The sequence below is a fragment of the Megachile rotundata genome, chromosome 16 (genome assembly GCF_050947335.1).
Source record: "Megachile rotundata isolate GNS110a chromosome 16, iyMegRotu1, whole genome shotgun sequence".
Taxonomy (NCBI): Eukaryota; Metazoa; Arthropoda; class Insecta; order Hymenoptera; family Megachilidae; genus Megachile; species Megachile rotundata.
The window spans coordinates 7,979,986-7,997,161 of NC_134998.1; the positions used below are offsets into that span (position 1 = coordinate 7,979,986).

At 36.5% G+C, this 17,176-nt stretch overlaps 3 protein-coding genes across 4 annotated transcripts; 1 reads left to right on the forward strand and 2 right to left on the reverse strand.

The window, feature by feature from the left end:
* Positions 1-262: 262 nt before the first annotated feature.
* LOC100874845 (uncharacterized) lies at positions 263-3,175 on the reverse strand. Its single transcript, XM_012283888.2, has 3 exons — positions 2,591-3,175; positions 2,163-2,327; positions 263-690 (listed from the first exon to the last, which is right to left on the reverse strand). The coding sequence occupies exons 1-3, from the start codon at positions 2,700-2,702 to the stop codon at positions 377-379; spliced, it is 591 nt and encodes a 196-aa protein (XP_012139278.2). The 5' UTR covers positions 2,703-3,175; the 3' UTR covers positions 263-376.
* On the forward strand, positions 2,285-4,377 carry LOC100883247 (uncharacterized). 2 transcript variants are annotated; one of them, XM_012283887.2, is made up of 6 exons: positions 2,285-2,362; positions 3,171-3,338; positions 3,405-3,657; positions 3,877-4,031; positions 4,096-4,160; positions 4,231-4,377. In XM_012283887.2, the coding sequence occupies exons 1-6, from the start codon at positions 2,360-2,362 to the stop codon at positions 4,355-4,357; spliced, it is 771 nt and encodes a 256-aa protein (XP_012139277.1). In that variant the 5' UTR covers positions 2,285-2,359; the 3' UTR covers positions 4,358-4,377. The 2 variants fall into 2 exon arrangements, with proteins under 2 accessions (XP_012139277.1, XP_076397031.1); XM_076540916.1 differs by lacking the exon at positions 3,171-3,338 and having other exon boundaries at positions 2,290-2,362.
* Positions 4,153-15,962, reverse strand: LOC100874958 (uncharacterized). Its single transcript, XM_003702686.3, has 5 exons — positions 15,144-15,962; positions 9,854-10,023; positions 5,716-5,797; positions 5,601-5,647; positions 4,153-4,649 (listed from the first exon to the last, which is right to left on the reverse strand). The coding sequence occupies exons 1-5, from the start codon at positions 15,374-15,376 to the stop codon at positions 4,486-4,488; spliced, it is 696 nt and encodes a 231-aa protein (XP_003702734.1). The 5' UTR covers positions 15,377-15,962; the 3' UTR covers positions 4,153-4,485.
* Between the last annotated feature and the right edge of the window lie 1,214 nt (positions 15,963-17,176).

Sequence of the window (17,176 nt, forward strand, 5' to 3'; positions counted from 1 at the left end):
ATAATGATGATTAATAAACTATTTTATGTCATTACTCCTGCTGGTATCTTGGATTGTCCTCAAATTTTCCGCTTGATGAATAATTTCGATGTTTACGAAGGAGGAAGAGGAAAGATTAAAAATTCATTAACTGATCAAGGTAAGATGACAAAAAGTTGTTACCGTGTTTAAAAACTTTTTAAATTCATGTCACGTCATATCGTATGGTCTCTCACGCCTTGTCCGCTGAAAATTAAGATGGCATTTAAAAAATCCAGACTCGTATCTGTAGATCACTATATTATTCAAAATGACCGCGATTGATGTATGCATATAAAGAAAGAATGTAGAAACGAAACGCAGTTCGTTGTTCGATGGAAACAGGTCAATTTCACATTTAATTAGTCAGATATCCACTGAGATCATCATCAGATTTCTTGAAATCAGCGATGTAACCACAACTGTGCACGGAATGCGGTGTTCTATCCTTCGGACTGAGCATGGAACGCAGATTAGTGTCGCTATTCAGGTTTAAGGACATCTCCCCTTTGATGTCTGTGCAGCGACCAATTTCATAGTCCATATCGATCTCTTTGCCCCTGCAATTCTTCGTAAACAACAGCTCCAAACTGTATATAACGCTGACTAGTTCCTCCTCCAACTGTGGATCGCACGAAAACGAAACCATACCTGGCTCGCAGCCGGGAGCGCCTGTTGAATCGTTGAATAATTATGACTTAACGGGCTGTGACTTGAATGGATAATTCTCTGGTGATCGATTGAAACGAGAAAATTATATGCTCGGGATGTTAATAAGTTTCGGTTGGAGAAACTTAATGATTTTTGTGATGAGCTACTTCAAACGATTTTTACCTCGAGAAAATTTATCGGATTAGAAAATTCTTGTCGTGTTAGCAATTTGGAGAGATCCGTAGCGTATCCGCAACGTAACGTACCGTGTCGATGAGGACGACCGTATGCTATATCAATGCGATACTGTACTGTTTTTATAAATATGATATATCATATTGTATCGTATGTGTATGGTACAGTATCGTATCGTATCGTAACCGTACCGTGTCGTACCGTAACCGTATCGTAACGCATCGTAACCGTATCGTAACGTATCGTAACCGTACCGTAACGTAACGTATCGTAACCGTACCGTAATGTAACGTATCGTAACTGTACCGTATCGTTTAATACCATATTCATGCATCAATATTATAACGTATTTATCATAACTGCAGTTATCGTACCGACATAAGATCGGACCGTCATGCACCGTACCGTAGCCGTACCGTGCCGTAACCGTACAGTACCCTAACCGTACCGTACCGTAACAGTACCGTAACAGTACCGTGGCCGTATTGTATCGTACCGTTACCGTACCGTACCGTACCGTGCCGTAACCTTGCCGTATCGTACCGTACCGTACCGTATCGTATCGTATCGTATCGTACCGTAACCTTGCCATACCATACCGTGGCGTAACCTTGCCGTACCGTACCGTATCGTACCGTAGCCGTACCGTACCGTACCGTAGCCGTACCGTATCCGTATCCGTACCGTACCGTAACAGTACCGTAGCCGTATCGTATCGTACCGTTACCGTACCGTACCGTACCGTAGCGTACCGGACCGTACCGTATCGTATCGTATCGTATCGTACCGTAACCTTACCATACCATACCGTGGCGTAACCTTGCCGTACCGTACCGTATCGTACCGTAGCCTTACCGTACCATAACCTTACCATAACCGTACCGTAACAGTACCGTAGCCGTACCGTACCGTACCGTACCGTAGCCGTACCGTACCGTAGCCGTACCGTACCGTATCCGTACCGTACCGTAACAGTACCGTAGCCGTATCGTATCGTACCGTTACCGTACCGTACCGTAGCGTACCGTATCGTACCGTAACCTTACCGTACCATAACCGTACCGAACCGTGCCGTACCGTAACCGACTCGCAACCATAACGCAACCGTATCGTAACAGTGTCGTCTCCGTAACATGTCACACCATATAATAAGCGTATCAAATCGTACTTTACTATACGTATGCCATATTTTACCGTAAAATGCATGCTGCATCATAACTATAGTGTACCCTATACCCACCATATTCGTACGAAACCCTTCTAGTTATGTCATACTACGAAAAAGAACATAAATTAACCTTGTGTATCCTGGACCGTCTCCCACCGAATCAAAGCCTCCTGCAATGGTTTATAAAGCTGTCGTCTGTTAGGGCAACACCAGCTAGCAACTTTCGCGTCCAGTTGCACTCTGTCATCGGTGCCAAGCTGGCTCCAATTTAGGAACAGCTGCTTCAGTCGTGGAACTGTCATAGAACCCCATCATAATTACGTATCTATGGTCAGTGCAATGACAATTACACATCCGTTTAAATTCTAGCTGACTATTGAATCGATTCGTCACTGAGTCAACACCGTATTTCTAATTACGGATCTTTCGAACTTTGCAAAATTACCGAAGATTGAAATAAAAATTTTTTTATCGAAGGTCAACTAGAATCGTCCTTTTTCAACGATGTAACCTTATCGCGTCTTCAATGAATCAGATCGATTTCAAGGTTCGACCTACCTTCGGGAATCAAGACGAATATCGTATCGCATATCTGCTCGAAAACAGACTCTTCCATCGATTTATCTGAACCGTTCTCGTTAGTGATAGTGATCGTTGATTTAGATTGCATCGCGCATTTTCAGTGGTTGATTAAGTCTGTCATTTTGCCGTGCAAACAAAACGTTCGCACATTCGTTTCATTTCGCGCGCAACTTCGCTTGCATTTTCAACACTCGCAATTTTTTTTTATATAATCTATTTTAATTTCATTGTTCGTTCAATTTTTGCTTCTCGTTTATTTGTAAGAATTTTTTTGTAATAGTTGCATGATGTTTCTGAAATATAATTTTATACTAACAAAAATATTGTAATAAAGAAAGAGACCTTTTTGTAATGTTTTGAATTTTAATGTAACGATGTAATTTTTATGAGATTGTCGTATAAATGAAGCTTTATTTCCGTAGACAGAAACCCATGGGTTTGTGTCCATGCTAAGTTGTACAATTTTTCATTTCAAACGATTTCAACGAAGATACCTTTAACTCAAAAATGATTTAAGGAATATAATTTTTGAAGAAGAATAACTTTTGAATTACAGTTAACAAAAATTAGAGAAAAAGTACAGTTTTTTAATAGATTGGACACGAACCACTGGTTCGAGTCTCGGCTAAGCCTTCGAAGTTCGAAAGCGTCCAAAATGGAGAACGCAGAGTACGTAAGCTGCGAGTTTCAAGGAGTCCTCGAAGAATTTGCAAGAATTCGCGACGTACGACAATTCATTTACAATTTATTAAATTATCGGATAATTTATCAATTTTTATGACGTTCGCAGGCGTACGTAGGTTTGAAGGCGTATTGTCAGATACAAGAGGAAACTGTGACGATGGAGAAAGAACGCTCGCAGAGGATGACGCAGAATTTGGAAAAATTATCGAAAACTTATTTGCTTTTGGAAAAAAGATACAAGACTACGGTGGTTGGATTGCAGTCAGAGAAGGACGGTCTTTTGAAGACGATCGAGGAGTTAAAAGAACAGTGCGATCATTTGAGACTTATTAATGCTGATTGCAATGCTAATGATCAGAGTAAGTTTAGCAGTAGTTTAGTATACTTTTTACTTATTTCTTTTTTTATGGACTTCTGAAATTTGTTATGAGAATTCGTTCAATTCTTATAATCTCTTCTTTGAGTATCTATTCACCTACTGTTATTGTAATTTTTCATATGTTGTTATATACTTGAGTATCTATTCACCTACACTTATTGCAATTTCTCATATATTGTTATTATTATTTTTTGAACAGCATATCGACTACAGGAAGAAGTTGAAGTCCTGAGATCTCAATTATCAATGCAAGAAGATAAGTACCAAGAAGATATAGCTTTGTTAAAACAGAAACATTCTGATGAACTACAAAGATACAAAATGTTGTTACAGAACGCTAAAAAGGATACCTCGGTATAATACCTTCCGATTTTTCCATAATACTCTCTCCTCTATTATTAATAAACTACCTTTTCAGAATGAGCCAAAGAAAAGGACTGTGTCAAGCAACCCCAACAAAAATAAACAGAATACCTCCTTTAGGTACTGTGATTTAATTATCAACTATTATATTACATTTCCACATTAACTAATTAAAATTATAATATTCAAGGTGGCCAAAATTGAACGTAGAAAGGATCAACACACCTATGGAGGCCACCAGCGGTAATAAACCCGACGGAAACAAGAAGAGGAAGTTGTTCTCCGAAGACAGCGAAGCTACATTTGATCTCGTTTAAAATACAACTATATATTATAACACGAAGTATCTATATAATAACTCTTATTCCAGTAAATTAACACTAGCAACAATTTTTGGTTCGATTCAGAAATTCTTAAGTACACATTTGTTTCTTTTCTGTCGGAGTTATTTACTGATTTTGCGATTCAGCGAGTTCCAGCTGTTCGTGTAATCGATCTTTAAGTGTCCATACGTGTTCAGATCGAGATGCGTGGGCGGTACAATGTGCATCATGCACTTTTCTTGTTCCATTGAGTGATATTCTCTTCGCGAATGGTGGTCTGGTACATCTGTAAAAATAAATCGATTCGATAAATTTTGGTTGAAATTATTTAAAAGACAGGAGAACGGCTATATAGTGCGAGGATATCAACCCATGAATTGGCATGGAGGATAATTTGGGACTCTTTAATTTGTACTCGGGCCTCCATTTTGTTTTTCTTATTAAATTCTCATTTAGTGTCATGGGAACAGTTTTACTTAATAGACATTTGTAAAAGTGCATATAGGTGCGTCCACTCGTGACGCACTCTTGATATACTAGTGACGCACTCGTGACGCACTCTTGATATACTAGTGACGCACTCGTAACGCAATCTTGATATACTAATGACGCACTCCTGACGCACTCTTGATATACTAGTATAGGACACCTATACTTCGCCATAGTCCCCAGAGTCTCCACAGTTCCAGACCCCTAAATTCCCTATATATCCACAGTTTCAGTCTCCAGTGCCAAGTTCGCTAGGATCTCCACAGTCCGCAGTCCCTCGGATCCCCAGGTCCCCACATCCCCACATTCTCTACAGTTCCTGAATTCCCCAGATTCTCACAGTCCTCGGAATCGCCATATTTCCTAGCTTCCCAGAATCCCTACGTTCCCTCGGATCATCACAGTCTCTACTGCAGACAAGCCAGGAGTTGGCGCGTAAGTCGAGCCAGAGTAAAAGAAGCCACTCGCTCCACCTATCCACCGTGAACACTTCCAGTTACATTTCGGCAAATAAGAATAATGACCATAACTGCTGAACGCGATTCGCGCTATCTCGAGACGTTTGCCGACTGTCATTTTTGGTCTAATTGGTGTGCGAGCCAGTATACCGAAAATGGCGTCCATTTTTCTATTCTGATAGTAGTTAAACAGCTGGGTCACGCGCCAACTCGTGGGTTGACATCGGTACTCGTATATTTATTTAGCAATATTAGTCCACTATATAACAAGTATAATTATTTATATTTACCTAAGTCCACGGTACTCATCGGTGGCGTACGATCAATATACATAGACCTCAAACAAAATATTTAGCAATTATTTTGCATGAAACACTAATTTACAGAAATGAAACTGGAGAATACCTCTGAATATCTTTCATAGGCATCGATTTGCATCTGTGCCTGGGCCGCCTGTGGTCTTCCATAAACTCGCCGTGTCTCACTTCTGTAACATTAACAAGCATATCATAAATACATTAGCTAACTTTCGAGGATTGATTAATTAAAAGTAGAAAACTACGGATATCTCCGCATATCTACATCAGGAAAAATGATATATGAAATATGTTATACTTTATCACTTTCGAAGAGAAAGCTACCAAAGAACATCCGATCCAATTTTGTATGCTGTAAACAACTTTCTCAAAAACAAAATATCGATGTTCCACTTGTTTACCGCCGCTAAGCAATCAATTTTCTAGTTGCTGATTGTTTCCCTCATCAGGAGAACAATTTACGATACGAGTTTACATAACAAGTTTTTTTTTTTCTTGTGAAAGTAGTAACCGTTTGTGGTCAGCCAAAAACAGTTCCGTTGCTTTGTGGTTGCTCGATCACGTAATTTTTATCATTTTCGCGAGTTTAGAAATCTTGGATGTATTTTTGTGAACTGAAAGTTGGAATTGTGGGAATTGGGGTTCTAGAAATTTGGGGAGTTGGAAATTGTGGATGTGGGAATTGGGGACTTGGGATTGGGCTTTTAGTAATTTGGGATTGTAGGAATTTCAGAGTTAGGAATTTGGGAATTTAAGAATTCGGGATTTTAGGAATTTGGAAATTAGGAATTTGGGATTTGGAAATTTAAGAATTCGGGATTTTAGGAATTTGGAAATTAGGACTTTGGGAATTTGGGATTTGGAAATTGGGGCGCTTGGAAATTGCGTATTTGGGAACTGGAAATTTAGGAGTTTGGATGCATGGAAATTAGAGATATGAAAATTAGCAACTCCGAATTTGAAGATTTAAGAATTTAAAAACTTCAATTATTAAGTACACTCGTGACCGCAGCAATGAATCATCTGAATCTTAGATACCGATTGCGATATAACATGCAACGAAAATGGGTCACTAGGCTTGATTTTAATAAGTTACTAGGGAAACGGGTGTATAATACGCCCACCGACGCCTTCCTTCCCATTCGGAACAAGGACGTGTATGATTCTCTACTTATCGCTGATTTATGAATCGCATAAAAGTTGGCAGTGATCGAAAATCGACTATCGAGCTCGTTTTCTCCTCGTTAATCGATATGCTTGCACATGGTGCGACACGATTACGTGTCACGACTTGAAAACGTTATGCAATTGGTTGAAGTCCACGCTGCGTGTGCCAGCGCACGCGTTTCCTCGAGGAATGCGCTTCCGTTTCAGGACCGGTCGCCATTAATGGCCGGCGACCAGACTTTACCAAAAGTATCCGTCGGTATTCCATGGAACCGTCCGCCTTTTATGGCACCTGCTTATTTACGAGCTTACGATCACTAACCTTTCACTTATAAATTGAACAACGAGCTGTGATACAAAGATATCAAACATAAAAACTGATCAAAGTTTGTGTTTTCATAAAAAGTCAAATCGAGTATGCACCGAGCACAATTTTTTGGGTGAAGTAGACGCTGAGGCACCGAACCGACTAGGCGGGCGCTGAATTCCGTAATTTATTCCACGTTATATTTGAAATCATCTTAAATTTCTCTGACAGATATCATCGAATCTTTTTGCAGTTTAAATTTCTCTTTAGTGTTTAAACAAATTTCTCTTTGCCGAGCAACTTAATTTCTTGAGGACCTTGATTCCTTGAGTCTGGGGACCTCCGAGCTTTCTTGGGGACTTTTAGGATCTCCAGCGGAGAATTGATACTGTCATGGTGCTCTGGTCGGGAGAGATTTCCAAAAATGTGAAAAATGACTTCGTAATTCCAGTAATTTGAAGCCAAAAAATTTTGTCACTCTCAGAGATATTCTTTAGACTGTCTTATAGAGATTTTGCAATTTCGCTTTGAAAACTTTTTAACTTCATAACGCAAGCATGTAGAAACGTTTGTTAAAAAGTTTTCGAAGCGAAATTGCGAAATGGGACTCTTAAGTATGGTCTGAAGAATATCTCTGAAAAAGTGTGACAAAATATGTGGCTTCAAATTACTGGAATTACGAAGTCGCACTTTTGCACATTTTTGGAAACCTGTCTACTGACCAATACGCCATAAGATAAACAAGGTATCAATTTTCAGAGGTTCCAAAATCACACTCGGAGTTGGTGCTTATTGACCCCTGAACATTGGGAATTAATATAAAATTTTGTAAACCTAATTGGTGCTCATAATTGGTGTACTGACCCTTAGCTCCACTGTCTTCAATCTAAAATTACAATTAAATCCGCATTGCATTGATCGAAAGTTGCAGCATTTGGTACAGGTTACAGGTTCCTGGGATTTTGCAATGAACGAGGAACAAATGTATCTGCGTATCCGCCCATTGAGAATATAAATGTCATTCGCATGGATGATTTAGCGTTTGCGAGAGAAAGCAGAAACGCTCGAAAGCCAGTGGAAATAGTAATAATAATCACGCGTCGCAGAAGCGTGTAAAGGACGATTCGATATAGCGATAGAGGCTTTCTAGGACACGATAGAAATCGTGGTCGAGTTATTGCGACGCGTGACGAATCGCCGATATGCTTTCGATCAGCGACGATTTGTCACATCGATTATTTATGTGTCCTTGGGAGATCCGTTTTGTGTTACTGGATGTTTGTTCATTGTGTTTTGTAGGTTATGTTAGTATTCTGCGATATGTGGTGCGATATGCTTTATTTTATTATGTATGAGATGATATGCTGTAATGTTTTATGATGCGTGGTGTGATATGGTATAACGTTCTTTGATGTATGACATGATATGCTATAACGTTCTTTGACATATGACACGATATGCTATAACATTCAATGATATGTATATGTCATGATATGCTATAACGTTCTTTGACATACGACACGATATGCTTTAACATTCAATGATGTCTATATGTCATGATATGCTATAACGTTCTTTGACATATGACACGATATGCTATGACATTCAATGATGTCTACCATGATATGATATAACGTTCTTTGACATATGACATGATATGCTATGACATTCAATGATGTCTACCATGATATGCTATAACGTTCTTTGACATATGACACGATATGCTATAACATTCAATGATATCTATATGTCATGATATGCTATAACGTTCTTTGACATATGGCACGATATGCTATAACATTCAATGATGTCTACCATGATATGCTATAATGTTCTATGATGTCCGCGATGATATGCTATAACATTCTAAGGTGTATGACATGATATGCTATATAATTTATTATACTGTCTTATAATCTACTCTAATAAAGTTACTGTATGTTCCATCACGATATGACATAACATTATGATATGACACGTCAACACGATATGCTATGCTACGACATAATATGCTATGCCATGTTAAGGTACGTTCTGTTATACTGACATATGACAAATTATGTTATACTTCAATATACTACATCATTTGAAATGACATATCCTGTGCGATGCTATACCTTGATATGCAATGATATACAAAAAATTCTAGAATATATTAGGATATGCTTGTATGTATTATAATGTAGTCTATGTGGCATAAGCTATATTTCACATGACGTTACATTTTAATACATTGCATTGAAATGTATTACATACATTACTATGAAATTATATGTGCCACACTTTATTATCCCCATGATATTCAGTGATATGCTGCATTATACACCATGTTATATTACAGCACATCAATCGTGTATAATACTTAACCTAACCTAACACATACAACATAGTACATCACAACATAATCACCAAAATAAATTGCATATCACATTCAACCCCAAATAAACATCATCCCCAAATAAATATCATCCCCAAATAAATATCATTTCCGAATAAATATCATCGCCACAATAAAATTCATACGCATAACAAAAATTGACTGCGTACCAAACACCGGCCATTTTGTAAAGCCGCCATCTTCTAACCTAACCTCCCACGACCAGTTTAACTAAACTGCGGTCCCAAAAGAACTATCAAGCCGTAGCTTTCTCAGTGAAAACAATTTCCGTTGTTTCCCCGTTCTCTAATTTACTGCATGAGCCTCGATTCGATAGTTAGGGAGTACTTTCAGGGAAAAAGCAATTAATCTTACCGGAGAGAGGCGCGTAGACCGGAAACGGGGCGACGTAATCCGGTACCTCGTCCTCGTAGATCGGCTGGTGATAATAACAACTATTGTTCGTTGGCCTGACTGGTCCACAATACAATTCTTCCACGAAAGCTGGTGCGACGTAGCCCGGTTCTCTCGTCGACGACGAATACCTACGGTGTTTGTACGTTACTTTGTTAATTAGTCCCTTAATTAGTGCCTGTTTACCGTATAAATACCGCAAAATTCGCGGTAAGATACGTTCTCATCTTGGTACATCGTTTAACGGGGGACTCAGGCTTTTTAGTCGGAGAAAGCAGTTGACTTTTTAGGTTAGGTTTCTCGTTTTAACGATTGAAGGTGGTTGTTATATTTTTAATATTTTATGTATGATATTGGGAGGAAAATTTGGGGGTTGTTACATATATACATTTACAAATTTTCAGATCTTCAAATTACTGAAATCCCCAAGTCACATTTCGGAATTTACATTTCCAAATCACAAAATTCCCAAGTTTCTCAAAATTAATGAAATTCCTAAGATTCCCAAAATTTCCCAAATTCCCAAATCCCAAAAACCCTGAATTCCCCAAATTTCAGAAATCAACAAATCCCAAGATCCCCAAGATCTCCAAATCCCAAAATCCCAAAATTCCAAAATTCCAAAATTCCAAAATCCCAAAATCCCAAAATTCCCACATCCTCAAATCCCCAAATTCACCAAATTCCTCAAATTCCCTAAATTCCAAAATTCCCAAATTCCCGAATCCCAAATCTCCAAATCCCAAAAACCCCAAATTCCCTAAATTCAAAAAATCAACAAATCCCAAGATCCCCAAATCCCCAAAATCCCCAAATTCCCAAAGTCTCCAAATCCCAGAAATCCCCAAAAACCCCCAAATCCCTAAATTCCCCAAATTCCAGAAATCAATAAATCCCAAGATCCCCAAATCCCCAAAATCCCCAAAATCCCCAAAATCCCCAAATTCCCAAAGTCTCCAAATCCCAGAAATCCCCAAAAACCCCAAAATCCCCAAATTCCAGAAATCAACAAATCCCAAAAATTCCAAAATCCCCAAAATCCCTAAATTTCCAAAGTCTCCAAATCCCAGAAATCCCAGAAATCCCCAAATACTGAATTTGCGACACCCGCAACGCCGCAATGGAAAATGTCAGTTACAACAACGCGCCCGAGGCGGTTGCAGTTTATTATCATTAATTGCGTTCCCGCGATTTTTCGCTTGAAAATCAGTAAATTAGCCGCGCTCGTTGTGCGAAACCACTCAAGAGACCCCGCCTTTCACCGGCTCGATTCGAGTGATCGATTTAAACGCAGTCATAGGGTTCATTGTACCTCGGTTGGATGGTTGATGAATGCCTATTACGATTAAAGGAAGTGTCTCTTTCCGGCAATTAAATCGTCGTAATTGTGCACCGACATGTGGTTAGTTTTATTATGCAAGTACATAAGCATGATGGATAACATTTAAAAAAAAAAAGAACGATAGTTTCATAATGAAATGATGGAAGAATCAAAGTTGGTCAATTGGGTAGCAAGACTTGATGGATCTTTGGTGTAGTTGGAAACATAACCTCATTAATTGTGAACATAACCTTATTATTAATATTATTTTAATGTGAACGTAACCTTATTATGAATATAATTTTATTGTGAAGATAATCTTATTATGAATATAATTTTATTTTGAACATAACCTTATTATGAATATAATTTTATTGTGAACATAACCTTATTATGAACATAACTTTATTAGAAACATAACCTTATTATGAACATAACTTTACTGTAAACATAACCTTGATATGAACATAACTTTACTATGAACATAACCTTATTGTGATCATAACTTTACTATGAACATAACCTTATTGTGATCATAATTTTACTATGAACATAACCTTGATATGAACATAACTTTACTATGAACATAACCTTATTGTGATCATAACTTTACTATGAACATAACCTTGATATGAACATAACCTTGATATGAACATAACTTTACTATGAACATAACCTTGATATGAACATAACTTTACTGTAAACATAACCTTGATATGAACATAACTTTACTATGAACATAACCTTATTGTGATCATAACTTTACTATGAACATAACCTTGATATGAACATAACTTTACTATGAACATAACCTTATTGTGATCATGACTTTACTATGAACATAACCTTATTGTGATCATAACTTTACTATGAACATAACCTTGATATGAACATAACTTTACTATGAACATAACCTTGATATGAACATAACTTTACTATGAACATAACCTTATTATGAACATAGCTTTACTATGAACATAACCTTATTACAAACATAACTTTACTATGAACATAACCTTATTATGAACATAACCTTCTTTCCCATTCAAATGCAAATTTATGTAAAATCTTAAGATTCTTGTAGTAATTCCACAATTCGTAATAAACAATTTAATCTCAAATAAAAAACTTGTAATTTAGATACACACTTGGACCTGTAGCGTTCACTGCATGTTTACCTAACCTTTTCAGCACTCATGTTCTTTTCAAATTCTAATACCAATTGCAGTCCAGGATGCCTCGTATAACATTATCTTCCGATTGAATAATGTTTTTGAAACACAATTACAATTGCAAATGAATAGAAATCGAAATTAACTAAACATTTCATTGCGACTGCCTGCTCCACGTATGTACATAATTGTTCTTAATCTCAGAATTTTAAAAAAGTAGAAAGTAATTGCGCCTTTTCCGAAAATTGAATATCTTCATTTACATCGTTATATCTCTGGTGCGTGTCTAAAAAAGAAAAATTGCGTGTGTTTCGAAAGAGATAGGATGAGTGAAGGTGTAGTTTAATGTAATACATAAATATTACAACAAGAGTGCAACGCTCAAGAACACAGCATGGCCTACTTCGCGCCCACCGATACGATCTTTCGCGAGCCGATTGCGAGCCGTGAAAAATATATTAGGTTAAACAGAGTGTGAAAGAAGGAAAAACGAAAAGGAAGAAGCGCGTGTTATGCTTGTAAACGATATGACGAGTATTTTTATGCAATGTAGAGATCGATTATCGACCGCGACCTGGAAAATTTGTGCCATTTTGGTGGGTGGTGGACGCCATTTTAATTTCGTCTGACGCAAGCTTCAGGAAGCGGAGGACTCAATTTTTGGGTGATATGGGTGCTATATAGGATTGATATTAGTGCTATATGGGATTGATATGGGTGCTATTGTATATGTAGGATTGATATCAGTGCTATATGGGATTGATATGGGTGCTATATATGTAGGATTGATATCAGTGCTATATGGGATTGATATGGGTGCTATATATGTAGGATTGATATTAGTGCTACATAGAATTGGTGTTGGTGCAATATGGGATTGATATTGGTGCTATATAGGATTGATATCAGTGCTATATGGGATTGATATGGTTACTATATATGTAGGATTGATATTAGTGCTATATGGGATTGATATTGGTGCTACATAGGATTGATATTGGTACTATACATGTAGGATTGATATTAGTGCTATATAGGATTGATATTGGTGCAATATGGAATTGATATTGGTGCTATATAGGATTGATATCAGTGCTATATGGGATTGATATGGTTACTATATATGTAGGATTGATATTAGTGCTATATGGGATTGATATTGGTGCTACATAGGATTGATATTGGTACTATACATGTAGGATTGATATCAGTGCTATATGGGATTGATATTGGTGCTATATGAGATTGATATTGGTGCTATATAGGATTGATATTGGTACTATACATGTAGGATTGATATTAGTGCTATATGAGATTGATATTGGTGCTATATAGGATTGATATTGGTACTATACATGTAGGATTGATAATGTAATGAAGTTTTTGGGGAGTGGAAGGTTTAGACATGTTGGAATTTGGAATTTGGAATTTGGAAAAATAGAAAATGGGGGATTTTGAGAATTGAAGAATTGGAAATTGGGGATTTGAGAAGTGGAGATGTGGGAATTGGGATTTAGGAATTTGGGGATGTGAGTATTGGGGATTTAGGAGACTGGGAATCAAGAAATTAAGGATATTGGGATTTCTATACGTACAGGTTGAGATTTTTAAAATTTGCACATTTGGAAATTTGGAATGTTTAGGGATTTGGGAAGATGAGAACTAAGGATTTGAAAATTGGAGATGTGGAAATTAAGATTTAGGAATCTGGGGATGTGAGAATTGAAGTTTTAGAAAAATGTAAAATTGAATATTGGGGATGTGGGATTGAGGCTTTTGGAATTTGGAAAATTGGAAATTGGGGTTATTAGGTATTTGGAAAATTCCAAATTGGAGATGTGGGAATTGAAATTTAAAAAATTTTAAAAATTCCAAATTGGGGGTGTGGGAATTGGAATTTTAGAAATTTGGAAAATTCCAAATTAGGGGTGTGGGAATAGGAATTTTAGAAATTTGGAAAATTCCAAATTAGAGATGTGGGAATTGGAATTTTAGAAATTTGGAAAATTCCAAATTAGGGGTGTGGGAATTGGAATTTTAGGAATTTGGAAAATTCCAAATTAGGGGTGTGGGAATTAGAATTTTAGGAATTTGGAAAATTCCAAATTGGAGATGTGGAAATTGGAATTTTAGAAATTTGGAAAATTCCAAATTTTAGAAACTTAGAAAAGTGAAAATTGGGGATGTGGGAATTGGAATTTTTAAAATTTGGAAAAGTGAAAATTGGGGATGTGGTAACTAGCGACGTGGAAATCAGGATTTTAGTAAACTGGAAATTAAAAAATTGGGGTTATAGGAATTGGAACCTTGCAATTGCAGTTTTATGAGTTTGGGAACTTAGAAATTCACAGGATGAGAATTAAGAGATGTAGAATATAGAAACTTGGAAATTGAGGACTTAGACATTAGGAACTCAAGGACTAATGAATTTGAAAACTTGTAAATGACAAATATGAGAATTAGTGATTTAGGAACTTGGAAATTTACAAATTATTAACTTGAAGAGTTACGAATTTAAAAACCTATAAAATCCTGACCTGGTTATTAAAAATTCAAAAACTTCCAAATCAAGATTTTGAAATTGCAAATCTAAAAATATGGAGCCATGGAAATCTAATATAAACAATTCATATAAGGTATTTTACATATACATATACAGTATTCGACATTCTACGGCCCCCATGTTATACAAAGACCAATTCACATTTTATCAAATAACATAAACCCAATCCTACCTAGTGACACAGAATTCACTTACCAATACTCGGAATGCGCACGAGATTCTTGTGACATGCGATGTGCTTGATGCCGATGATGTCGCGACGCCTGTTGCGTCAGTCCCGCAACGCTGTGACGCCGCAGGTACGCGTAGTTCTCCAGGTCCCACGGGTCCACATAGTGCCTGCTAGCGCTTCCTGTACTGCCACCGGAAGTGGAGCGCTGGGAACCAACCGAGTCCCAATAAATCGAGGACTCTGCCGGCATTTTCATGACGCTACTTCCTTTACTTTTTCTTTTGATATTTTCGATACACGAATCTCCTATTTTTTTTACCAAATTATTTCCAAAAATTTGTATTTCACTTTTGATATATTTCACTTTTGATCAAATTCTTTTTATTTTCAAATCTTGTAGAATAAAATGAGTAAAATGAGTCTTGTAGTATACAAAACAGTAATAGTTTGATACAATAACGATTTCAGTATCAAATCCAAAAATTGCAAAAAAGAATTATTACAAAAATTGTAATTATCTGTCGACCTAACAGAAGAGTTTATTAAACAGAAGTCACAAATTTTTCGTTCGAAGAAGCTACATTCAAGTCGATCTTTAAAAAAGAAAACAAAGGACTCTGAAACTCTGTTTAAAGAATATTTCACACGTGAGAACAGTAAAAGCACTTGACAGATTCGATTTATCGCAACGGCAGCGAGGTCCGTTTCCGGTGTCGCATCGTGTAGCAGCACCAGCACGATTTCGCTTGTGAATCCGTTCGATCGGCTTGGAATCGCGAGCTTCACTGTTTTTCCTCTTCTACTAGCGTCAGGTGCCGATCTCGAAGTCAAGTGAAACCGAAGACTTTCACGCCTGCGCCTGCCCCACCATTTTCTTTTACAGCTGGTGCATGTGACCCATTGCACCTGTAATTGTCTCCCACCCTTCTACATCCCCTTTTTGGACAATGCTATTAATTCAAGTAAAAAATACAGTATAGAAAATTACAGGAAAATGTGATTTGAAGGAGTAATTGCTCTTGAAGGTAACAGTGTGATGCATCATTTAGAAGTTTTATTTTTTTGGGTAACAATAATTAATTTCAATAGAAGTCTATGGAAAAATATTGTTCCAAGAAACAGTTATTCTTGAAGGCAACAGTGTGTAATATTGTTTAAAAATTTTATTTTTTTTGTGGAGAACAATAATTAATTTCAGCAGAAGTGCATAGAAATGTATTGTTTGAAGGAACAGTTGTTCTTGAAGGTAACAGTGTGATGCATCATTTAGAAATTTTATTTTTTTGGGTAACAATAATTAATTTCAATAGAAGTCTATGGAAAAATATTGTTTCAAGAAACAGTTGTTCTTGAAGGCAACAGTGTGTAATATTGTTTAAAAATTTTATTTTTTTTGTGGAGAACAATAATTAATTTCAGCAGAAGTGCATAGAAATGTATTGTTTGAAGAAACAGTTGTTCTTGAAGACATCAGTCTGCAATTTCATTTGAAAAGTTTATTATTTTTTTTTAATAACAATATTTAATTTTAGCATAAGTTCATAGAAAAGTATTGTTTGAAGGAACAGTGGTTTCTGAATGCAACAGTATGTAACATCAGTTAAAAATTTTTATTTTTTATCATTTTTAAGTTTGAATAATTTAATTGTGTCATTCAAATGCATTTTAAATAAGAAACAAGTACTGTTATTTAAAAAAATTTTTTAAATTGAATGTTTCCTTTATTTTTGTGTTTTTATATAATTCATATTTTAATATTGTCTATACTTCAACATATTTATTTTTCTATTTTAATATTTTTGAATGAAAAGTTACTTTTTATTAATATTCGCTATGATTTCCTTTTTCAGCTTTTTTGAATTTTTTTTTGAAACTTGTTTTTTAGATAATTCTATGAACCAGATTTTTCTGTGAACCAACTTACCACTCTCAAACCAGCCATAAATCAGTCGTAAAATTGAGAATGACGTATGGTTTTTGTCGCTGGGATAAAAGTGCCATTAACGAAAGAACCAATGAGGTGACATTCCTTCGCCGCTCGTTATTTCTTTCGTTC